The following is a 25,976-nucleotide window of genomic DNA, read 5'->3' on the forward strand; positions in this document are numbered from 1 at the left end:
AAAAATTAAGGGATATTGTAATAGTTTAGACGAGAAATGATGAAGATTTATACTAAAGTTGTAGAAACCAGAATATTGGATTTGAGGGACATTTTTGTAGTAAACTGTACCAGTGATATTAGATGAGGAAATAGTGGGGAAGTGGGGCCCCCAGATAACTGAAGCTTCTAGCTAAGGAATATATCAAGTTTTGTAAATAATAAGAAAGTGATGAATTTAGTTTTGCTCATTATTTTGAAGTATTAATGGGATTTCTAGGGGAATAGACAGTTAAATATATAAGAAAGAAAGAATATATAGCTTCTATGTATATATATATAGACAGTTTAATATATAAGAAAGAAAGAATATATATAGCTAAGGAATATATCAAGTTTTGTAAATAATAAGAAAGTGATGAATTTAGTTTTGCTCATTATTTTGAAGTATTAATGGGATTTCTAGGTGGAATAGACAGTTTAATATGTAAGAAAGAAGTGTGAATGTAATGATGGAAAGAAAGAAGTGTGAATGTAATGTAAAGAAGTGTGAATGTAATGACAAAATTCTATTAAACAGTACTAATCACTAGGTGATAATATTTAGAGGTATTTTAGAGGTTATATGCAAAAGAACAAAAATAATTAAAGGAAATAAGTTATCACAGGTTTCATTATTTTCCAAAGAAAGTCTCAGAAAATAATATATTGAGAGGAGAGAAAATATGTCATATTCACTATAAAACAAAGAAGAAAACCCTGTCTTTTTATTATTTATTGAAGTAGGAGAATTCTCTTCTGAATAAGTTATAAAAAGGTAGACGCTAAGAATCAGGATGAATAAGAAACATATGATTTAATAATGAAGCTGGTTTGGTTACTAACCACATCATCACTATCATCCCCCTGCAACTCAGAATGTAGAAAAAGAAGTGTGAATGTAATGACGGAGATCCAGAATCTTCAGCAAATAGATTTCAGTTGAAGTCACTGGGCTGGAGGAGGTTCTGATCTTACACATCATCCTTGATAAAGAGACCTAAAGATGAAATCATAAGGGAAGTGAGCCTTGGAAAGGCTGAGCCAGAAAAAAACTGAGAAGTACTCAAGTCTTGAAAACTAGGAAGTCAGGATCTTGGAAGGCAAGAGGGGAAAATCTTTTATGAAAGAAGTAGTGCTCAATAGTATCTGATACAGAAAGGTCAGAGAGGATGAATGCTGAAAATAGACCTATGAATTTAACAAGTAATCAATCTTAGAGGCCTTGGAAGTCCCCTTTGGATAGAATGGAGGAAACCATACTGTAAAAAGGCAAGGACTGAATGGAAGTTAAGGATGTGTAGATTAAGAATGTGGAATCTGCCAGGCGCGGTGGCTCACACCTGTAATCCCAACACTTTGGGAGGCCAAGGCAGGTGGATCACGAGGTCAGGAGATCGAGACCATCCTGGCAAACATGGTGAAGCCACACCTCTACTAAAATACAAAAAATTAGCTGGGTGAGGTGGTGGGCGCCTGTAGTCCCAGCTACTTGGGAGGCTGAGGCAGGAGAATCACTTGAACCCGGGAAGCAGAGGTTGCAGTGAGCTAAGATCGTGCCACTGCACTTCAGCCTGGGCGACAGAGCAAGACTCCGTCTCAAAAAAAAAAAAGAATGTGGAATCTTCCTACAAGAAGTTCAGAAGGGAAGGGAAGGATGGCAGAGAAATTTGCTGCAGGAATGAGAGACACATTTGGTCCTTGCTTTTTTAAGATAGGAGAGGTTTAAACCTGTTAGATATTGAAGATACAGGAGAAAAACAAAAGATAATTGAAATAGCAAGGGAAATCATAAAGTACGTGAGTCTGATAGCATTGGCTTTAGATTGGAGGCATGTTAGCTTTTCTGCTGAGAGAGAAGGAAAAGTGATGCCAATAGGCAAGTCTTAAGCTGGAGAGGAAGGAGTATGAAGGAATTATATTTGCTATTCTGTTTTTGCTGAGAAATAGAAAGCATGCTCATTTGCTAAGAATTGGAGGGATGGTAACTGGCCTTAAAAGAACAATAAAATTCTAAAATTTACCATGGAAATGAGACCAAGACCTGACTAGAAAGAGATAAATAAATAAGACATGCCAAGCAGTTTAAGGGGCACTTTCAATCCTAAGTTTGTAGTGGAGCCAATAGGGTTGTTGTATGATTTTCCAGCAGTCCTCAACATCCTTGGAGCTTAAGTTGTAGTTTAAAATGGGAGATGTGGCGGAGGGACAAGGGGACAAGGAGATTTGAAGCACTGATGAGAGTAATCAAGCTTATTGTCTCTACCCCTGGGCTGAGTTAAGGAAAGAAGAGGGCTAATAAACTAGAAATCTCAGTCAAATTTGAAGAATGTTTAGTAAGAATAAGGGGTAGAAGGAGAAGAGGTTTTGATTAGAATGTACAATTTACAATGTCTAAGAAGCAGTTTTAGCAGACTCATTTCTGGAGTACAACCCATATGAGTGGTTCGCTAAGATAGAATGAAATTGAATTCCATTAGAACAGAGACGGTCACGGATATTATATGGTTTTCCCCAGAATGAATTCTAGAGTTGGGACAGAGGGGAAGATTGTGAGCTAGGTCCATGCCAACATTCAGTGAATGTGAGAGAAAACCTTACAGGTTTACATAGTAAACATGAAGATGGGAGGGATTTGTTAGAGCTAGAAGGTGGCGATCTCAACAGAGGAGCCAGACTTTATCTGAGAATGAAAGGGCAGTGGTCTGGAAGACACAAATTAGAGGTAGGCGTATGCCAACCTGTGTCCATTCAGGTTGTGCTAAAAGCATCTATAAATGAGAAGGGTAAATTGGTACAACCCCTTTGCAATATTGTTTGGCATTATCCACTAAAGCTGACTTTATGTATATCCTGTGACCCATCAATTCCACTCCAACAGAAATGCATACATATGTATAAAAATGTTTATAGTAGCATTATTCATAATAGCCCCTAACTGGAAACAATCCAGATATCCATCATAGGTAGAATGGATGAACAAATTGTCATATATTTATATTCTCTTTGTATATAATGAGATTGAATGAACAATAACACACAATGAAGACTCTCACAAATATAATGCTAAGTGAAAGATTCCAACATAAAAGAGTACATATGTATAATTCCATTTACATAAAATTCAAAAGCTGATAAAATTAATGTATAGTGTTAGAAATCAGCATAGTGGTGACCCTTTGAAAGAGGTGATTAGTGACTGGTAGGAGGGACTGAAAGGGTGCCTCTGGAATGCTGGTAGAATTCTGTTAACGTAGATTTGTTCACTTTGTAAAAATCTCAGTGAGTCACACTTGGGTGATTTGTATACTATTCTGTGTATATCTGTTGGTTACCTGTTGCTGCATAACAAACCACCCCAAAATTTAGTAGCTTAAAATCACAATTTATTTGTTATTATCTCTCATAGTCTGTTGACTGGGCTCAGCTGGGCAGTTTTCAATTAGGATCTCTCATGCAGCTTCAGTTAGCACTGGGGCTGGAGTTATCTTAAGACTCAGCTGGGCCAGAGTTCATGATGGCTTCTTAACTTACATGTCTGATGCTTCAGCACTCCTATGTGGCCTCTCTGTCCACAATAGTGTCCTGGACCTACTCAGCATATCGGGGCTCCAAGGGGAAGGAAGTGGAAGTTAAGAGCTAGGCCTGCAACTTGCACAGTATCACTTCCATCACATTCTGTCATCACATAGTCATGTCATAGGGTCCATCCAGGTTCTTCCCTGTTTCTGGGACTCCAGTAACCCTATGTTAGGCCTTCGCAATTTATCATCTATACTGTTACCTGCTAGTCTATATTTTCCAACCTTTTTTTCCTTTTTTCTGACTCACTCCTTGGTATCAGTGGACATATCCGGGGAACCTGGACTTTCAGCCCTACTCAGCTATAGCAAGCCCTTTCCCTGTTGAGTGTCAGTGGAGGCCAATTGGGGAATCTAGTCTTCTGCCCTTACCTAGCAGTAACAAGGTGGTGACTCCCAAAGGCATCAAAGGCAGAAGTTTAAGGAAGATCCTGAGTCTCATAATAACTAAAAGGTGTAGGTGTCAATTGAAAATCATTAGGCATACCTGGAACCAGGAAAATCTCAACTTTAATGAAAAATGGCCACCTGTAGGTGCCAACACTGAGATGATGATGTTGGAATTATCTAAGATTTTAAAGCAGCCATCATAAAAACACTGAAGGAGCAATTATAAACATGCTTGAAACAAATGAAAATATAGTAAGTCTCAGCACAGAAATAATTAGTCTCAGTATAGAAGCAGATATAAAGGAGAACCAGATGGAAATTTTAGAACAGAAAAATATAGTAAATAAAATAAAAAAATTTCAACTGCAGAATGAGGAGACAGAAGAAATGATCAGTGAACAGAAGACAGAGCCATAGAAATTACCCAAGCTGAGCAACAGAGGAAGAAAATTAAGAGGAAACCTTCAGCATCTAGGGCTAAATAGAGTTCCTAGACTTGATACCAAAAGAACAATCTTTAAGAACTCTCAAAACTTAACAACAAAATCTACTTATAAAATGGCCATGTACTACAAATGTGTATAGCAGCTTTATTCATAATAGCCAAGAACCGGAAAAATCCAGATGTCCTACAGTGGGCAAATGCTTAAACAAACTGTGTTACATCCATGCCCTGAAATACTACTACGCAATGAAAAGAAACAGAACTATTGATATACATAACAATTTGGATGAATCTCCAGAGAATTAGGCTGAGTGTGAAAAGCTATTCCCAAAAGGTTACGTACTGTATGATTATTTCACTTCCATTTATATAACATACTTGAAATGACAAAATTACAAAAATGGAGAACAGATTAGTGGCTGCTAGAAAAATAGGGAGTTAGGGGGCTGGGTGAGATAGGCTATGGGAGGGAAATAGGTGTGGCCGTAAAGGGCAGTATGAAGGATCCTTATGATAAGAATATTATATATCTTGACTGTGTCGATGTCAGTAGTATTATAGTTTTGCAGGACATTACAGTTGGGGTGAAATGGGGAAAAGGCATATGGGATGATCTTTTCTGTATGATTTCTTACAACTCGAAGTGAACATATAATTATCTCATAAAGTCTCATTAATTTTTTTTTTTTTCTGAGATGGAGTTTCACTCTTGTCGCCCAGGCTGGAGTGCAATGGCACCATCTCAGCTCCATGTATCCTTCACCTCCCAGGTTCAAGTGATTCTCCTGTCTCAGCCTCCCGAGTAACTGGGATTATAGGCGCCTGCCACCACACCCAGCTAATTTTTGTATTTTTAGTAGAGACAAGGTTTCACCATGTTGGCCAGGCTGGTCTCTTAACTCCTGACCTCAGGTGTCAGGCCTCCTCAGCCTCTCAAGGTGCTGGGATTACAGGCGTGAGCCACCACACCCAGCCTAAAAATTTTTTAAATATAAATATGTCATCTCCATTTTAAATTATACCAGTAGTTACTTCATTTTTAAAAATCACCCTTTAACCTAGATTTTTCTAGTTAGGTTAAGAAGTAGTTATGTTATTTGGATTTGAGGTGGATCTCATAGACAGTGAAGATGATGAGGAAGGCAGCCAGAGCAGAAGTAAACTACTATACATACTAGTATTCATAGAATATAGGTAACATATGGTTTGTTGCCTTTGTAAAGTTCACATTCTAACTGGAAAGAAAGTAAATTAGCTGTCAAACCTCCTAACTTCACTGTATTCTTTACTTTAGGTGTTGCTTTTGAACAGGGCAAAATCCTTCCTACTCCTGAGACAGTTCCTTTTAGACTCACCAGAGATATTGTGGATGGCATGGGCATTACTGGTGTTGAAGGTGTCTTCAGAAGGTAAGTGATATGAAGTAAAGGAGGGAAATAATTTTTGATGTCAAAATTACATGGGCTGGACATGGTTCCTTGCACCTGTAATCCCAGCTACTCAGGAGGCTGAAGAGGGAGGATTGTTTGAGCCCAGGAGTTTGAGTCCAGCCTAGGCAATACAGCAAGACCCTGTCTCTAAAAAAAAAATACACACACACACACACACACACACACACACACACACACGGGTTAGAGATTTGTATAGATTATAGAATTTAATGCTAGAATCGTATTCCAGTGCCTTATCAATACTAAGGAAAAGACCCTGGGTAAAAGCAATAATAGTTCCTCTTCCTTCCACCCACTGGGACCTAAGCCCATGTAACAAACATACTGTTATTCCATACCTCCTCTGGAAGCATCCCACCTTTACTTTTAACACCTCTGTCCTGGCTGACTCCTTCTTAATGATCCAAACTACTATTGGGTGCTCATCACTGGGCATATAGAAGAGACTACATTTTTATTTATAGGAGCTTGTGTTCTAGTATAACATTGTGCACTAAAAAAGCTTTGCAGTTCCTTGTAGTTTTCCCAGCATAGGTCTGTGTATTCAACTTGGATTGGGGCAGATTGCAATCAGTGTAAACTAATAATTGCCACAATAATCAAAGACTGAGAGCTGAGCACAGTGGTGCATGCCTGTAATCCCAGCTACTTGGGAGGCTGAGGCAGGAGGATGACTTGGCCCCAGGAGTTTGAGACCAGCCTGGGCAATGCAGCAAGACCCCATTGCCAAAAAAAGAAAAGAAAAGAAAAGAAAATCAAAGACTGAAATAAATCTTTTGTAATAGTGTTGTGTTATTCTTGTAAATGCCAAGCTTGTGAAATGGTCAAATACATATTTGTATTCATTTCAAATATCTAATGAAAGCCCACTCTGCCAAGTATTATGCTATTTTGAGATACAGATTTGTAGATTATTAAGCATAGGCTCAGCATACTACACATGAGAGTATACAGATAAAGATATGTTGAAAACATTGGTGTGTAACAAAATCCATATTTCTAATGTGTTTGACTCTAGATGCTGTGAGAAAACCATGGAAGTGATGAGAAACTCTCAGGAAACTTTGTTAACCATTGTAGAGGTAAAGTATTTTATAAGGAAGACTTTATTTATTTATTTTTTACCAGGTAGACTGTGTATCTCGTCAGGAAGTCACTGATGTGAAGAGCACTGCTTCATTTTAACATAGGGGGATGGGGCTGGGCAGCAGAAAGGAGGAGATTGCGCACTTAGCCTTTTCGCACATCCAAAAATACTGGTTTAGAAATGCCTTCAGCCCCCTCGAGTTTCTTGGAATGTTAGAGCATTGTAAGTAGTCTCTAGTTTTTCAATTCATAAATCAACTCTTTGACATTTAGATATTCCATATGGTATTATTATTTTCAGAATGGTTTCCATTAGGGTTTAAGAAAAATGAGAAATTTATATCTCCTTTTTCCCTGCCCAGGTTCAGAACTAATTAGTCAGACAAATGGAGATCAAATTGTCAGCATCATTACTAGAGGAACATGGCTTAGGAATGAGGGCCAGACTAGTTTACTCCTGGTGCTACCTCAGTACCTCTCTGCTGTCTTAACCTTGGGACAGCTCACCTGAATAGGGTTTGGGCCTGCAGAGCAAACACATGTAATCAGGATCACTGCCTTGTCTTGATCCAGGGCAGAAAAAAGGAAGTCGAACAGATTTCAGTGTCTGTGCTGTTAGTACCTATGCCAGTCATTCACCAATCTGGTAAGGGTATGGGAGACAAGAAATCAGGATTGTGGCCTCCCCAGGGAAACATGGCAGGTAGAGTGCAGTATGGGCTTGCCTCTTTTCCGCTCCTCAGCTTTTCTTCCTTTAACCTGATTATGTTGGACTGGCTGCATGTTAGTATTACTTATACTGCATTTAAAAAACATTGATGCTGATCAAATTCAAACCAGGTTTCTAGGGATGGGGCAGGAATATGTGTATTTTTAAAAATCTCTCCTCCTGTTCAACTAGGATATGAGAACTGTCTTAATTCATTGGCATTAACCATTAAGCCTGTGGTCAATAAGGATGGGGCTTTATCCCTTGGAAGATGAGTAACAGTCCATCAGGGTGGTGCTGTGTGCACCTTTATGAACCGAGGCATCTTTATAGATCTCCTTTGGACTGCAGATGGTAATACAGATTTTGCTACAAAGAGTTTGCTGAAATAGGTCCCAGTAATATGTTGGTAAAATTAAATCCAAGGCTGTGCTATTCCCAAGGTTAAAAATACATTCTTTTTTCTTTTACCCATTTCAAATTCTGTTCATACATGTTGTCATTTGTTACAGTTTTCCATTGGTTCTGCAGTAAGAATAAATGATAAGAAAATAAGCATGATGTGTAACATTTAAAAAAAATAATACACGGTAACATGGATGCCTCAATAATGTCGAAATTAAACTCTAAAGTTATATTATCTTGCACTTTTTCATGTAAGAAAAAGGGCCGGGCGCGGTGGCTCACGCCTGTAATCCCAGCACTTTGAGAGACCGAGACAGGTGGATCACCTGAGGTCAGGAGTTCAAGACCAGTTTGGCCAACATGGTGAAACCCCGTCTCTAATAAAAATACAAAAATTAGCTGGGCGTGATGGCGGGCATCTGTAATCCCAGCTACTCAGGAGGCTGAGGCAGGAGAATCGCTTGAACCCAGGAGGCGGAGGTTGTAGTGAGCTGAAACCGCACCATTGCCCTCCAGCCTGGGCGACAAGAGCAAGACTCTGTCTTAAAAAAAAAAAAAAAAGCGCAAACTTTTCAAATTAAAGAGTCAAAGCAGCTTAACATATTCTTTAGTATTTTACTCTACCTAGTTTCAGTCAGAAGGGATTTTTATGCTAAGGTGGATTTGGGAGTTTCTTCCAGTAGTTGTATCCTACCTAACACTCACCAAAAGAAGGTAGTTCTTTTAGGGCCTCAGAAATCTTACTAGTTTAATGCCAAACTGCTTATGGACTTCATTTTTTAGAGTGGTAGGAGATCAAATTAGAGAAGTGACAGTGGCCAGATCCTTTGCCATTGTAAGGACTTTGGATTTCCTCTGAGTGACGGTTTTGAGTCTGAAAAGTGATTTGCATCTCCACCTACAATAACTGTCACCTTTAAACACACCCTCCAGTGCTTTGTGTATTTTACACTCATCTACCTAATCTTCCCTCCGTAAATCTGTCTGAATTTCCCAAAATCATTTGGTGTGATTGTCCCAATCTTCAAGAATAATTTCCCCAGTGATCTTACCACAGTAAGACCCTTTCTGCCTTCAGCTTTAGGAGGGTGCTTCTCAATAGCATCCTGGTTCCCAGTCCTCTGGGACATCATTTCTCTCCTGTCTTGGATTCATTTCTTTTCTTCTCTTAGATTTCATTGAGGCACAGTCACTATTTCTGAACTGATCTCCGGCTTCCTAAGCCCCTCCTTCAGAGCACTTTAACCTGGGTGTATTTCCCTTTTCCTCTCAGTGTATTTGTCTCTCCTGGCCTTCAAGATTTTATTTTCTTCCTAATAGACCGTTCTCTCCTCTAAGATTTTATGTGTTCTGCTAAGGAAATATATCTCTCCCTCTAGCTCAGTGATGCTTAGCCAAGAGCAGTTTTGTCCCCTAGAGGACAGTTGGCAATGTCTGGAGGCAGTTTTGGTTGTCACAGTTGGGGATGGGAGATGAGGCTAGTATTGGCATCTACTGGGTAGAGGCCAGGGATGCTGCTGAACACCGCAGAATGTACAAGTTAGCCCCCACAGCAAAGAAATACCCCATCCAAAATGACAGTAGCGCTGAGACTGAGAAACCCTGCTCTAGCTTAATCAGTCTGTATTCCTTTACTGTTTCCAACCACTTCTGTCTTGTCAGACTGAAGCATAATTTTTTACTTATTCCAGTTCCTCCTTAATTCTAATATTCGCAAGTATGATTCCTGACACAAGCCCTTGGTTTTGAAGTAATTTGGATTTTTCTTCTACTTCAACCCAAGAAAACCATCCAGTCTATATTAGAGGCCTTCATTCCTTTTCATTAGTTCATTAATAAAATATATTAATATTTCCCTTTTGTGGGTGAAACTGGTTTGGATCTCTGAAATCTAAAGCCATGTCAGTGCCCAACTTGAAGTCACATAGGAACCCTTGAACTTAACGAACAAGCTACATGTAATCAAGCTCAGTTTCTCCACAGTATTTAATGGTCCTGGAGGACACTCAAAACAGCATTAAAAAATAGATAGTTTGGTTCTGCTAATCTAGTACATGTCCTGAAACTAAATCTGCTAAAGGCATTTTATAGTCCCAACCTGCAGATTTACTGAGAAACTGTATACAGGTAGCAGCAAAAAAGTGTTCCAACCTTGTAATACTGGAATGCCCTGTAGAATCATTCTTTGTATTGTCTCCACTTATTACTAAGATTTGTAAGCATTTGCTAAAGCCTATTTTTTTTTAAAGTTCCGTGTTTATAAATACCAGAGCAGTTAGCTGTTCTGAACTGCCAATATCAGAAATTCCTCATGACTTCACTTTCTAAAATTTAAGACCTAGAGCCACTTGCTCTAGCCATGTCAGTTGTTTTGGTATCCTAATTCTACACCTAATATATATCTCAGGATTCCAAACGCAGCAGCAAACGTTGGGTTTTGAGGAGGTTTCAACAAATTATACCTTTCTGCATCCACCCAGATGTAGAACTGAGAGAAAAAGAGCCACAGCAATAGGGTGGAGGTCAGAATTTCAGGTGTGTTACTGATAAAACTATTGGAGAAGACGGCTTAGGAGTGAGGCCCAAATAGGCTTGCTCATGCTCTCCAGTTCCCACATCCCAATCTATACCTTGAGACAACCTGGCTGAGGAAGAATTGGGCCCTGCAAAGCAAATACCCTAACCCAGGGTTGAGAGAGAGAGAAGGAAAGAAAGTGACTAATGCTTATCTCCTTTTAATAGATTAGTTTCATCCAGTCAGGAAACATGGGGTCAAGGGATGTCACCCCTAACCATGGAGGAAGAATGAATTCAGAATGAAATGAGAAGCTGGAGCATTGTGCTAGGATAGTTTCCTCAAGGAAACATGAAGTGTGCATGATGTTTGTTCCCCTCCCCCATCAACTACCACGTGACTGGCTTGTTGTCTGTATGATACTGGTTCTACCGTTTCTAAGTATGTGATTAAAATGTACATTGTTCTTTTAATACATATGTTTTCTCTGTTTAGGTCCTTCTGTATGATCCACTCTTTGACTGGACCATGAATCCTTTGAAAGCTTTGTATTTACAGCAGAGGCCGGAAGACGAAACTGAGCTTCACCCTACTCTGAATGCAGATGACCAAGAATGCAAACGAAATCTCAGGTGAGCAGTATTTTAAGAAGGTCCTGTTGTCAGTTGTTCAGATTTTCTTATTCCCAAGGCCTTTAAACTGTTCACCTCACTGAAACCTTTGTGTTTTTGTCCTTAGTGATATTGACCAGAGTTTCAACAAAGTAGCTGAACGTGTCTTAATGAGACTACAAGAGAAACTGAAAGGAGTGGAAGAAGGCACTGTGCTCAGTGTTGGTGGACAAGTGAATTTGCTCATACAGCAGGCCATAGACCCCAAAAATCTCAGCCGACTTTTCCCAGGATGGAAAGCTTGGGTGTGATCTTCAGCATATAAATTACCCTTGCATTCAGCCTTTAGAAATTATATTTTAGCCTTTATTTTTAACCTGCCAACATACTTTAAGTAGGGATTAATATTTAAGTGAACTATTGTGGTTTTTTTTTGAATGTTGGTTTTAATACTTGATTTAATCACCATTCAAAAATGTTTTGATGGTCTTAAGGAATATCTCTGCTCTCACTCTTTAGACATAATGGTTATTTGGGCTGGGCGCAGCAGCTCACGCCTGTAATCCCAGCACTTTGGGAGGCCGAGGCGGGCGGATCACAAGGTCAGGAGTTCGAGACCAGCCTGGCCAAGAGACCAGCCTGGCCAGTATGGTGAAACCCCATCTCTACTAAAAATACAAAAATCAGCCGAGCATGGTGGCGGGCACCTGTAATCCCAGCTACTCGAGAGGCTGAGGCAGGAGAATCTCTTGAACCTGGGAGGCGGAGGTTGCTGTGGTCCAAAATCATGCCATTGCACTCCAGCCTGGGTGACAAGAGCAAAACTCAGTCTCCAAAAAAAAAAAAAAAAAAAACCCTGAATGTATTTGGATTTTTCCTAGTAAGATCACTCAGTGTTACTAAATAATGAAGTTGTTATGGAGAACAAATTTCAAAGACACAGTTAGATGTAGTTACTATTTTTTTCAGTGTCTATTGAAACTTCTCATTCTATTCTCTTTATCTTTTAAGCCCTTCTGTACTGTCCATGTGTGTTATCTTTCTGTGATACCTTCATAGATTGCCTTCCAGTTCATGAATTCTCTTGTCAGCTGTATATAATCTCTTTTACCCTATCCATTGGGCTTCTTTCAGAAATTGTTTTTCATTTCTAATTATGCATCATTTTTCAGATCTCTATTTCTTGATGTCATTTTTAATGTTTTAAAATGTTTTTTAGTCACTATTTTAAATGTCTGTACTTGATAGTCACTCTAATAGTTCTATTAAAATTTAGTTCCTGTTTATATCTGTTAATTTTTGTATTTGATAGGGTGTTTATCCAGTTTTGTGTTTTTGAAAAGTGAGTTTATTTTCAGCAAGGCTTTATCTATGGGAATCTTGAGTGTCTGTTTATGTCATATTCCCAGGGCTGTTGCTGACACAAGCCCATTCTTAATTTCTTGGCTTTAGGGTTTCCATACCTGAAGTGTAGCATAAATTACTGATAGGAGATTTCCCAGGCCAAGGCAGACACACTTCCTCCTCATCTCCCTGTGCTAGTGGGCAGAATATTTGATTGATGCCTTTTTCACTGAGAGTATAAGCTTCCATGTGTCCCACCTTTATGGTAGGGGTGGAAGGAGGTGCATTTAATTCCCACTGCCTGCCTTTGGCAAGCCCTGGGTTCTTTAGTCCCCATATAGATGTCTAAGCTAAAAGCCATGGGTTAATGAGACTGGCAAATTGTTCCAGGACAGCTATAGCATCAGCTCACATATTTACCTCTCTGGTTTTTCATTCCCCTCATTTTTTTCTGAGACAGTCTTGCTCTGTCACCCAGGCTGGAGTGCAGTGGTGTCATCTCAGCTCACTGCAACCTCCGCCTCCTGGGTTCAAGCAATTCTCCTGCCTCAGCCTCCCAAGTAGCTGGGACTACAGGCGTGTGCCAACACGCCCGGCTAATTTTTTGTATTTTTAGTAGAGACTGAGTTTCACCGTGTTAGCCAGGATGGTCTCCATCGCCTGACCTCGTGATCCACCCGCCTCGGCCTCCCAAAGTGCTGGGATTACAGGCGTGAGCCACCGCGCTCGGCCTCATTCCCCTCATTTTTGACCGTAAGGATTTCCCCTTTCTTGTAAGTTCTGCTATGTATTTAAAAGAATGTTTTCTACATTTTATCCAGCATTTCTCTGTGTTCTTTTGGAAGGGAAAGGCTTAGGTATCTAGTTTGATACATAGCTAGAAGTGGAACATTTCTCTGTCCCCCAGCTGTCATCATATAAGATAAACATCAGATAAAAAGCCACCTGAAAGTAAAACTACTGACTCGTGTAGTAGTGAGTATAATCTCTTCTCCATCCTTAGGAAAATGTTCATCCCAGCTGTGGAGATTAACAAATGGGTGATTGAGCTTTCTCCTCGTATTTGGACCTTGAAGGTTATATAAATTTTTTTCTTATGAAGAGTTGGCATTTCTTTTTACTGCCAATGGCAGGCACTCATTCATATATGATCTCCTCACCTTCCCCTTCCCTAAAACCAATCTCCAGAACTTTTTGGACTATAAATTTCTTGGTTTGACTTCTGGAGAACTGTTCAGAATATTACTTTGCATTTCAAATTACAAATTACAAGATACAAATTGGTGTATCTTTTTCTTACAAGCTGCCTAAATGAATATTTGGTATATATTTGTAGTTTTATTACTATAGTAAATCAAGGAAATACAGTAAACTTAAAATGTCTTTAAGAAAGCCCTGAAATCTTCATGGGTGAAATTAGAAATTATCAACTAGATAATAGTATAGATAAATGAATTTGTAGCTAATTCTTGCTAGTTGTTGCATCCAGAGAGCTTTGAATAACATCATTAATCCACTCTTTAGCCTTGCATGGTATGCTATGAGGCTCCTGTTCTGTTCAAGTATTCTAATCAATGGCTTTGAAAAGTTTATCAAATTTACATACAGATCACAAACCTAGGAGAAATAACTAATTCACAGATGACAGAATTAAGATTATAAAAGTTTTTTTTTTTGTAATTTTAGTAGAGACAGGGTTGCCATTGCATTCCAGCCTGGGCGACAGAGCAAGACTCTGCCTCAAAAAAAAAAAAAAAAAAGGTTTTGGCAAGCTGGAACTCCTCTTTCTGCAAATGACTAAGATAGAAAACTGCCAAGGACAAATGAGGAGTAGTTAGATTTTGAAAATATTAATCATAGAATATTTGTTGTATGCTAAGTCACTGACCCATATTATGTACAGCATCTCTGATCTTTACCTTGCAAGATTAGTGATACTATCCCAATATACTGCTGGAGAAATCAGAATTTGGAGAAATAAGTTGTCCAAGGCAAGAAGATAGTAAATTATAAGTACAAGTGTAATATGGACAATATCTAACTTGAAAAGATTTCAGGCGAAAAGAATCTGGGGTTTGCCAGTCAGTTGCTCAAAAGGTAAATGAAAACCAAATAGTGAAGCTATCAGAGAAGCTAATAAATAATAGACTGCTTGAACAGTTGTGTCCAGATTAAGGGAGATAATAGCTTTCCCACCCTACTTTGTGCAGGTCATACCTTCCCAAAGTGTCTACCTAATTAATTAGTAGGTTCACAAACTCTTGGTCATTATAGTATATGCCTAAAATGTATGCACTTAGGAATGCTAAAAATTTAAATATGGTCTAAAGCAAATAAAAGCAAAGAGGAAAAACTTTGGACATCTTAAAGACTCAAATAGTCTTTTAAAAAGAAAGCCAGTATATTGGTTTGAAATATAGAGATGTGTCCCAATTTCAAGTATTTTAATTGCACCTTAATGAAATTATCTATTTTCTATAGATTTTAGTACTATTGAATGTATTACTTTACTGTTACCTGAATTTATTATAAAGTGTTTTTGAATAAATAATTCTAAAAGCATATACTAAGACTCATTCACTTCATTCAAATATTTGTGTGTTCTGTGTGCCAGGCATGGGACTCGTTCCTAAGGAGAAAGCAGTGAGCAAGGCAAGCATAGTCTGCCTATATAAAGCTCCCAATCTGAGGAGGATAGGCAACTGACCACGCAGTGTGAACCGGGGAACCCTCTGCACAACCAGCCTGATAATGCTGCATCTCAGTCTAAATATCCTAGTAGTGTTTCTTAATCGCCTCCTGACAAAAAGGCAAATATGAATGTTCTTCCTTTGGGCCTAGAAAGTGATCTAGTTGACATTTCTAGCCTAAAAGAATGTACTAGAATATGACAAGTGCAAAGATCCTGGTATCCTAAATGCAAAGTTTTTTACCTGTTTCTCATATTTTTTAAATAAATTCAGTCCTCTGGAGTTTTAGGCTCTTTTGCCTAGATTTTGACAAAATGGATTTTTCATAAATACAGTGGAGTCAAAGTTTCCACAAAGATTATAATGACTCAGAATTTGGTAAGTAAGGAGATCTCATAATAGACATTATCCTCTGAAAAATCCCTTTGCCATTAAAAGTACAGCATACACAGTTTTATGTACAACAGTATGTAGAAATATATACTTTCATTGTGTATGATCCAAAAGCAGTGGTTCTTAACCAGGGGTGATTTTGCTGCCTCACTTGATATTTTCAAAATAAAATTATTGTTATTTTGATGGGAACAAAATGGTATCATGTCTCATTTTAATTTGTACCTAATTACTAGGGAGATTAAACGTTTTAGTATACGCTTGTTAGTCAGCATGATTTTCTCTGATGAACTGCCTGAACATATTCTTTGCTGATATTTCTACTGATCCTTTGTTGGTTACGTAACATCGTAGCTAACATCTTTTCCGATTCTGTGGCTTGTCTCTTCATTCTGTTAATGGAGTTTTTCTGGTTGACAGACATTTTTATTAGTGTTTTCATTAAGGTTAAATCTTTCAGGTACGGATTTTCCCCTGTTCCTAATGTCACTCAGTTAAGAGTTTTCCTTGCAGAGATCTTGTATAGTTTTACTATGTTTATTCCTAAGCACTTTATTTTTTTAAATGTTCTTATAAAGGACATTTTTTTCATAAGTTTTTCCTATTATTACTGTTAGAATTAAAATTAGTTTTTACATATTGATTTTTCTATCCAGTAACCACAGTAAGCTCTTTTAATTCTTTCTAGAAATGTATCTGGATTCTTTTGGATTTTCTATGTATATAATCATATCATCTATGAGTAATGTTTGGATTTTCTATGTATATAATCATATAATCTATGAATAATGTTGGAAATGGAATTGTTGGATCATATTCCAATCTATACTGTTTGCTTTTTTTTTTTCCTTGCCTCATTTTACTGGCTAGGACCTCTCTTTAGCACAATCATCAGTAGAATGTTGGGACATTCTAGTCGTGTGCCTCATCTCAAAGATAAAAGTGTTAGTGTTTACCTTTAAATTTACCGTTTGCTGCAGGGTTTTTTTTTTTTCAAATGTGTGTATTTCCCTTATCAGATTAAAGAAGTTCCTTTCTGTCCGTAGGCTGCTGTGAGGTTTTATTACAGATGGTGAATTTTAGCAGTTTATCTGCATTTATTGATGATGATTATTTTCCTTGAATCTGTTAATATAGTGAACTACACTGTTTGATTTTCTAAGGTTAAATCATCTTATACTCCTAGTATAACCTCAACTAATCCATTTTATCTATTGCTTTATTTTGTTTGCAAACGTTTTGGTTAGTGTTTCCAAGTGGGATTTCCTTTCCAGCATTTCTTGAGAAACTTTTTGTTTTTCCAAATTTTGAATCCCAAGAAAAATCGTAACAAAATCAGGAAAATAGGAAAGATATTATAATTCTCCCGTGAGAATTAAAGCTTAGCAATCAACATAGACACATTGCTTATTTGAAGGAATCCAGCAACACAAAGAGCATTGAACACTGAGACATAGTATTAAAGCTTAAGGTCAGTATTCCCATACTGGGACAGAAACATAGGAGAGAAGTGGTCATGATCTTGCTTATTAGTTCTTGCCATGATATAAGTGTGTGTTCATAGCTAGTATACTACTAATGGTGAGTCACTTAAAAAAAAACACCCACACACACACAGAACAAAATTTACCATCTCATTTTTAAGTATACAGTTCAGTAGCGATAAAATACATTTCCAGTGGTGTGCAACCAACCTCCAGCACTTCTTTAACCTTACAAAACTAAAATTCTATACCCATTAAACAACTCCCCATTCCTCTATTCAGCCCCTGGGAACTACTGTTCTACCTTCTGTCTCTCTGCATTTGACATTCAAGGTACTGTACCTTTTATAAGTAGAATCATGCAATATTTGTCTCTTTGTGACTAGCTTATTTCACTTAGCATAATGTCCTCAAGGTTTGTCTATGTTGTAATATATTGCAGAATTTCCTTCCTTTTTAAGGCTGAATAATATTCCATTGTGTGTGTGTATATACTGTATATATTTTGTTTATCCATTCATCCATCAGTGGATACTAGAGCTGTTTCTACCCTTTGACTATCATGAATATTGTCACTATTTACATGGGTATACAAATATGTCTTCAGAACTTTTTTTTCTTTATACCCAGAAATGGAACTGTTGGATCATATAGTCATTCTATTTTTAACTTTTTAAGGAACCACCATACTGTTTTTCCACAGTGGCCAAACCATTTTACAACTCCACCATCAGTGCACAAGGGTTCCAATTTCTCAACACCCTTATCAACACTTATTTTCTGTTTTTATGGTTGAGTAGCAGACATAATGGGTGTGGGTGACTCTTACAAGTAGAAGCACTGTATATTTTACACAAATCCTATAAATGGTATTCTAAGTTTTAGAAACAAAAAATGTCCTTCAATTGATGGTTTCAAAACCTGATTCTGTGTATTGTTGTTAACCTTGTTAGGAGATTTTAATGTTAGGTTACTTGAAAACTACCCAAAATGTTCCCTACTGTAGTGTTTGAATATTTAATATAAACTTATAACTCTTTGTAACACTAAATTTTATTCATTCATTCATTCATTCATTCTGAGATGGAGTCCCGCTCTGTCGCCCAGGCTGGAGTGCAGCAGCACGATCTCAGCTCACGGCAACCTCTGCCTCCCAGGTTCAAGCGATTCCCCAGCCTCAGCCTCCCAAGTAGCTGGGACTACCGGTGCCCACCACCATGTCCAGCTAATTTTTGTATTTTTCATAGAGACAGGGTTTCACCATGTTAGCCAGGCTGGTCTCAAACTCCTGACCTCAGTGATCTGCCCGCCTCAGCACCCCAAAGTGCTGGGATTACAGGCATGAGCCACTGTGCCTGGTCAATAATTCTTATTTCTTAAACAATGTTTTCAGATTTCCATGATTATGAGAGTTGCGAAGGTTTTAAGAGAGAAAAAGGAAATTAGCTGTTTGCCAGATTTATTTTAAATCATTGCAGTGTAAAGCATCATGGACAAGTGGACTTCATAGGCATTTCAAAGATGAAAAGGACAAAAACACAGAAAATAATTGTGGTAAGTCAGTGCCATCTATGAAATAATACCAATTCTACAAAAACTCTTCATAATAATAGAATAACCATTTTATGAAGACAGCATACTCAAAACCAGACAGAGAATTACAAGAAAGACGCCGGGCACACACCTGTAATCCCAGCACGTTGGGAGGCCAAGGTGGCAAATCACTTTTAAGTCAGGAGTTTGAGACCCTGGCCAATATGGTGAAACCCCATCTCTACCAAAGATTTAAAAAAAAAATTAGCTGGGCGTGGTGGCACATGCTTGTAACCCCAGCTACTCAGGTGGCTGAGGCACAAGAATCACTTGAACCCAAGAGGCAGAGGTTGCAGTGGGCTGAGACGTGCCACTGCACTCCAGCCGGGGTGACAGAGACACTGTCTCAAAAAAAAAAAAAAAAAAATTACAAGAAAGAAAACTAAAGACCAATATCCTCCATGAACATTGATGTAAAAATCCTCACAAAATATTAGCAAATCAATTCTATCAATATAAGAAAGAGGTAAATCATGACCAAATGGCATTATTCCAGATTGACTCAATGTAACTAAATAAACCATATGATCATGCCGGTAGTGCAGAAAAAGCTTGTGAGAAAATTCAGTACTCAGTCATGATAAAACTCATCAAACTAGGAATAAAAGACATCTGACAAAGGACATCTGTGAAAAACTTACAGTTCACATCATATTTAAAGATGAAAACCTTGGTTATCTCCAAAGATCAGGAACAAGGCAAGGATGCCACTCTTACCACTTCTATTCCACGTTGCGCTGGAGTTCCTAGCCATGCAGTAATGTAAATAGAAAGCAATAAAAGACATACCATTTGAAAAGGAAGAAGTACAGTTATTTCATTTGCACAAGACAAACATCTATATGTAGAAAATCCTAAAGCAAGTCCTGAGTGACCTACAAAGAGACTTAGACTCCCACACAATAATAATGGGAGACTTTAACACCCCACTGTCAACATTAGACAGATCAACGAGACAGAAAGTTAACAAGGATACCCAGGAATTGAACTCAGCTCTGCACCAAGCGGACCTCATAGACATCTACAGAACTCTCTACTCCAAATCAACAGAATATACATTTTTTTCAGCACCACACCACACCTATTCCAAAATTGACCACATAGTTGGAAGAAAAGCTCTCCTCAGCAAATGTAAAAGAACAGAAATTATAACAAACTGTCTCTCAGACCACAGTGCAATCAAACTAGAACTCAGGATTAAGAAACTCAAAACCGCTCAACTACATGGAAACTGAACAACCTGCTCCTGAATGACTACTGGGTACATAACGAAATGAAGGCAGAAATAAAGATGTTCTTTGAAACCAATGAGAACAAAGACACAACATACCAGAATCTCTGGGACTCATTCAAAGCAGTGTGTAGAGGGAAATTTATAGCACTAAATGCCCACAAGAGAAAGCAGGAAAGATCCAAAACTGACACCCTAACATCACAATTAAAAGAACTAGAAAAGCAAGAGCAAACACATTCAAAAGCTAGCAGAAGGCAAGAAATAACTAAAATCAGAGCAGAACTGAAGGAAATAGAGACACAAAAAACCCTTCAAAAAATTAATGAATCCAGGAGCTGGTTTTTTGAAAGGATCAACAAAATTGATAGACCGCTAGCAAGACTAATAAAGAAAAAAAGAAGAATCAAATAGACGCAATAAAAAATGATAAAGGGGATATCACCACCGATCCCACAGAAATACAAACTACCATCAGAGAATACTACAAACACTTCTACGCAAATAAACTAGAAAATCTAGAAGAAATGGATAAATTCCTTGACACATACACCCTCCCAAGATTAAACCAGGAAGAAGTTGAATCTCTGAATAGACCAATAACAGGAGCTGAAATTGTGGCAATAATCAATAGCTTACCAACCAATAAGAGTCCAGGACCAGATGGATTCACAGCCGAATTCTACCAGAGGTACAAGGAGGAACTGATACCATTCCTTCTGAAACTATTCCAATCAATAGAAAAAGAGGGAATCCTCCCTAACTCATTTTGTGAGGCCAGCATCATCCTGATACCAAAGCCGGGCAGAGACACAACCAAAAAAGAGAATTTTAGACCAATACCCTTGATGAACATTGATGCAAAAATCCTCAATAAAATACTGGCAAACCGAATCCAGCAAGCACATCAAAAAGCTTATCCACCATGATCAAGTGGGCCTCATCCCTGGGATGCAAGGCTGGTTCAATATATGCAAATCAATAAATGTAATCCAGCATATAAACAGAACCAAAGGCAAAAAACACATGATTATCTCAATAGATGCAGAAAAGGCCTTTGACAAAATTCAACAACCCTTCATGCTAAAAACTCTCAATAAATTAGGTATTGATGGGACGTATCTCAAAATAATAAGAGCTATCTATGACAAACCCACAGCCAATATCATACTGAATGGGCAAAAACTGGAAGCATTCCCTTTGAAAACTGGCACAAGACAGGGATGCCCTCTCTCACCACTCCTATTCAACATAGTGTTGGAAGTTCTGGGCAATTAGGCAGGAGAAGGAAATAAAGGGTATTCAATTAGGAAAAGAGGAAGTCAAATTGTCCGTGTTTGCAGATGACATGATTGTATATCTAGAAAACCCCATTGTCTCAGCCCAAAATCTCCTTAAGCTGATAAGCAACTTCAGCAAAGTCTCAGGATACAAAATCAATGTACAAAACTCACAAGCATTCTTATACACCAATAACAGACAAACACAGAGCCAAATCATGAGTGAACTCCCATTCACAGTTGCTTCAAAGAGAATAAAATACTTAGGAATCCAACTTACAAGGGACATGAAGGACCTCTTCAAGGAGAACTACAAACCACTGCTCAAGGAAATAAAAGAGGATACAAACAAATGGAAGAACATTCCATGCTCATGGGTAGGAAGAATCAATATCGTGAAAATGGCCATACTGCCCAAGGTAATTTATAGATTCAATGCCATCCCCATCAAGCTACCAATGATTTTCTTCACAGAATTGGAAAAAACTACTTTCAAGTTCATATGGAACCAAAAAAGAGCCCACATCGCCAAGTCAATCCTAAGCCAAAAGAACAAAGCTGGAGGCCTCACGCTACCTGACTTCAAACTATACTACAAGGCTACAGTAACCAAAACAGCATGGTACTGGTACCAAAACAGAGATATAGATCAATGGAACAGAACGGAGCCCTCAGAAATAATGCCACATATCTACAACTATCTGATCTTTGACAAACCCGAGAAAAACAAGAAATGGGGAAAGGATTCCCTATTTAATAAATGGTGCTGGGAAAACTGGCTAGCCATATGGAGAAAGCTGAAACTGGATCCCTTCCTTACACCTTATACAAAAATTAATTCAAGATGGATTAAAGACTTAAACATTAGACCTAAAACCATAAAAACCCTAGAAGAAAACGTAGGCATTACCATTCAGGACATAGGCATGGGCAAGGACTTCATGTCTAAAACACCAAAAGCAATGGCAGCAAAAGCCAAAATTGACAAATGGGATCTAATTAAACTAAAGAGCTTCTGCACAGCAAAAGAAACTACCGTCAGAGTGAACAGGCAACCTACAGAATGGGAGAAAATTTTTGCAACCTACTCATCTGACAAAGGGCTAATATCCAGAATCTACAATGAACTCCAACAAATTTACAAGAAAAAAACAAACAACCCCATCAAAAAATGGGCAAAGGATATGAACAGACACTTCTCAAAAGAAGACATTTATGCAGCCAAAAGACACATGAAAAAATGCTCATCATCACTGGCCATCAGAGAAATGCAAATCAAAACCACAATGAGATACCATCTCACACCAGTTAGAATGGCAATCATTCAAAAGTCAGGAAACAACAGGTGCTGGAGAGGATGTGGAGAAATAGGAACACTTTTACACTGTTGGTGGGACTGTGAAGTAGTTCAACCATTGTGGAAGTCAGTGTGGTGATTCCTCAGGGATCTAGAACTAGAAATACCATTTGACCCAGCCATACCATTACTGGATATTTACCCAAAGGATTATAAATCATGCTGCTATAAAGACACATGCACATGTATGTTTACTGCGGCATTATTCACAATAGCAAAGACTTGGAACCAACCCAAATGTCCAACAATGATAGACTGGATTAAGAAAATGTGGCATATATACACCATGGAATACTATGCAGCCATAAAAAATTACGAGTTCATGTCCTTTGTAGGGACATGGATGAAATTGGATATCATCATTCTCAGTAAACTATCGCAAGGACAAAAAACCAAACACCGCATGTTCTAACTCATAGATGGGAATTGAACAATGAGAACACATGGACACAGGAAGGGGAACATCACACTCTGGGGACTGTTGTGAGATGGGGGGAGGGGGAGGGATAGCATTAGGAGATATACCTAATGCTAAATGGCGAGTTAATGGGTGCAGCACACCAGCATGGCACATGTATACATATGTAACTAACCTGCACATTGTGCACATGTACCCTAAAATTTAAAGTATAATAATAATTAAAAAAAAAGAAAAAAAAAGAAAATCCTAAAGATTCTGTATTTTGTTTAATTCTAGAATTAACGAGTTTAACAATGTCACATGGTAAATGTTAATATACAAGACACCAACAGTATTTCTATATAGCATCAATAAGCCAGTCTGAAGTTGAAATTTTAAAAAAAAGCATCAAAAATATGAAACAATTGGGCATATAAAATATGTGTATTACCTGTACACTGAAATTTATAAAACATTGCTGAGAAGCCAAAAGCCTAAATATACAGAGATGTACTATGTTCACAGGTTGGGAGGTACAATATTGTTAAGATAGCAATTCTCCCCAATTGATATATAGAATGAATGCAATCCTAATTAAAATCCCATCAGGCTTTTTTGTTTCTGTAGAAATTGACAAACTGATTGTAAATTTGTATGGAAATGCAAAAGAACTAGAATAGCCAAAGCAATTTTTGAAAGGAAAAACAAGGTTGGAAGACTTACACTAAAGCCACAGTAATACATACAAGGTTGTAGGCCGGGTGTGGTGGCTCACACCTGTAATCCCAGCACTTTGGGAGGCTGAGGCAGGCAGATCACCTGAGGTCAGGAGTTTGAGACCAGCCTGGCCAACATGGCAAAACCCTGTCTCTACTAAAAGTACAAAAATTAGCCAGGGGTGGTGGTGCATGCCTGTAATCCCAGCTACTTAGAAGGCTGAGACGGGAGAATTGCTTGAACCCGGGAGGCGGAGGTTGCAGTGAGCTGAGACTGCACCACTGCACTCCAACCTGGGGGACAGAGAGAGACTCCATCTCAATAAATAAATAAAGAAAGAAAAGAAGAAGAAAAAAAAAGAAATACAAGGTGGTATTGCCATAAAGATAGACATACAGATTAATGGAGCAGGACAGGAAGTCCAGAAATAGGCCTACATAGTGATCATTGATTTTCAGCAACGGCTTCAAAGTAACAGAGAAAAGATGTCTTTCTAATAAATGGTACATATCCATATGCAAGAAAATGAATCTCAAACCTTCCCTCACTACATACAATATCAACTAGAAATGGATCATATATTTAAATGTGAGAGCTAAAATTTGTAGAAGAACTTTATGACCTTGGTTTAGGCAAAGATTTCCTAGATAAGACACTAAAAGCAGGAACCAATAAAGAAAAAATGGTAACTTGGACATTATTAAAATCTCTTTCTCATCAAAAGACATTGTTAAGAAAATGAAAACACAAACCACAAACTGGCAAAACAGTATGTAATAAAGGATTTGGTTTTAGAATATATTTTAAAAATCTTTCAACACAAAAATAAGGAGCTACACACCTAATTAAAAATTGCCCAAAGATTTGAACAGACACTTTGGTGAAGAAGATATTAAAATGGCAAGTTAGAAATCCTCGTCATCACTAGTCACTGGGGAAATGCAAATTAAAATCACAAAAAGATGTCATTCACTGCTATACATCCACTAGAAAAGCAAAATTAAAACATCAGACAATACCAATTTATAAAAGCCAAGTGGAGCAACTGAAAGTTATTTACTGCTGGTGGAAATGCAAAATAGTATAGCCACTTTAGAAAGCAGATTATAAAATAAACAGGTGCATAGTTTGCAAAAATTGTCTCCCATTCTATAGGTTGCCTGCTCACTCTGATGATAGTTTCTTTTGTTTTGCAAAAGCTCTTTAGTTTAATTAGATCCCATTTGTCAATTTTGGCTTCTGCTGCAATTGCTTTTGGTGTTTTTGTCATGAAGTCTTTGCCCATGCCTGTGTCCTGAATGGTATTGCCTAGGTTTTCTTCTAGGGTTTTTATGGTTTGGGGTTTTACATTTAAGTCCTTTTTTTCCCCCGCAAGATGGAGTTTCGCTCTTACGCCCAGGCTGGAGTGAAGTGGCGAGATCTCGGCTCACTGCAACCTACACCCCACAAGTTCAAGTGATTCTCCTGCCTCAGCCTCATGAGTAGCTGGGATTACAGGCCCCCACCACCATGCCCAGCTAATTTTTGTATTTTTAGTAGAGATGGGGTTTCACCATGTTGGCCAGGCTGGTCTTGAACTCCTGACCTCAGGTGATCCACCTGCCTCAGCCTCCCAAAGTGCTAGGATTACAGGCGTGAGCTACCGCGCCCAGCAATATTTAAGTCTTTAATCCATCTTGAGTAAATTCTTGTATAAGGTGTAAGGAAGGGGTCCCGTTTCAGTTTTCTGCATATGCCTAGTCAGTTTTCCCAGCACCACTTATTTAATAGGGAATCTTTTCCCCATTGCTTTTGTCAGGTTTGTCGAAGATCAGATGGTTGTACATGTGTGGTGTTATTTCTGAGGTCTCTGTTCTGATCCATGGGTCTATATATCTGTTTTGGTACCAGTACCATGCTGTTTTGGTTACTGTAGCCTTGTAGTACAGTTTGAAGTCAAGTAGCGTGAGGCCTCCAGCTTCTAATATCCAGAATCTACAAGGAACTTAAGCAAATTTACAAGAAAAAAACAACCCCATCAAAAAGTGGGCAAAGGATATGAACAGACACTTCTCAAAACAAGACATTTATGAGGCCAACAAACATATGAAGAAAAGTTCAACATCACTGATGATTAGAGAAATGTAAATCAAAACCACAATGAGATACCATCTCAGAATGGCGATTACTAAAAAGTCAAGAAACAACAGATGCTGCTGAGGCTGTGGAGAAATAGGAATGCTTTTACACTGTTGGTGGGAATGTAAATTAGTTCAACTATGGTGGAAGACAGTGTGG

General features: G+C 38.2%; 2 protein-coding genes across 7 annotated transcripts in view; one reads left to right on the top strand and one right to left on the bottom strand.

Moving 5' to 3' along the window:
- ATM (ATM serine/threonine kinase) overlaps window positions 1-15,116 on the top strand; it is a 139,095-nt gene extending 123,979 nt beyond the window's left edge. For all 3 annotated transcript variants that reach the window (XM_054441529.2, XM_054441527.2, XM_063671398.1), the window contains 4 exons: window positions 5,728-5,842; window positions 6,903-6,966; window positions 11,095-11,231; window positions 11,338-15,116. In XM_054441529.2, coding sequence (XP_054297504.2) covers window positions 5,728-5,842; window positions 6,903-6,966; window positions 11,095-11,231; window positions 11,338-11,521 — 500 coding nt within the window. In that variant the 3' untranslated portion in view covers window positions 11,522-15,116. The remainder of the gene's footprint in view (window positions 1-5,727; window positions 5,843-6,902; window positions 6,967-11,094; window positions 11,232-11,337) is intronic.
- The window catches only part of C9H11orf65 (chromosome 9 C11orf65 homolog), a 136,613-nt gene that overhangs the window by 7,781 nt on the left and 102,856 nt on the right, over window positions 1-25,976 (bottom strand). The gene's annotated exons all lie outside the window — the stretch shown is intronic.

The sequence above is a fragment of the Pongo pygmaeus genome, chromosome 9, assembly GCF_028885625.2.
Source record: "Pongo pygmaeus isolate AG05252 chromosome 9, NHGRI_mPonPyg2-v2.0_pri, whole genome shotgun sequence".
NCBI classification, from domain to species: domain Eukaryota; kingdom Metazoa; phylum Chordata; class Mammalia; order Primates; family Hominidae; genus Pongo; species Pongo pygmaeus.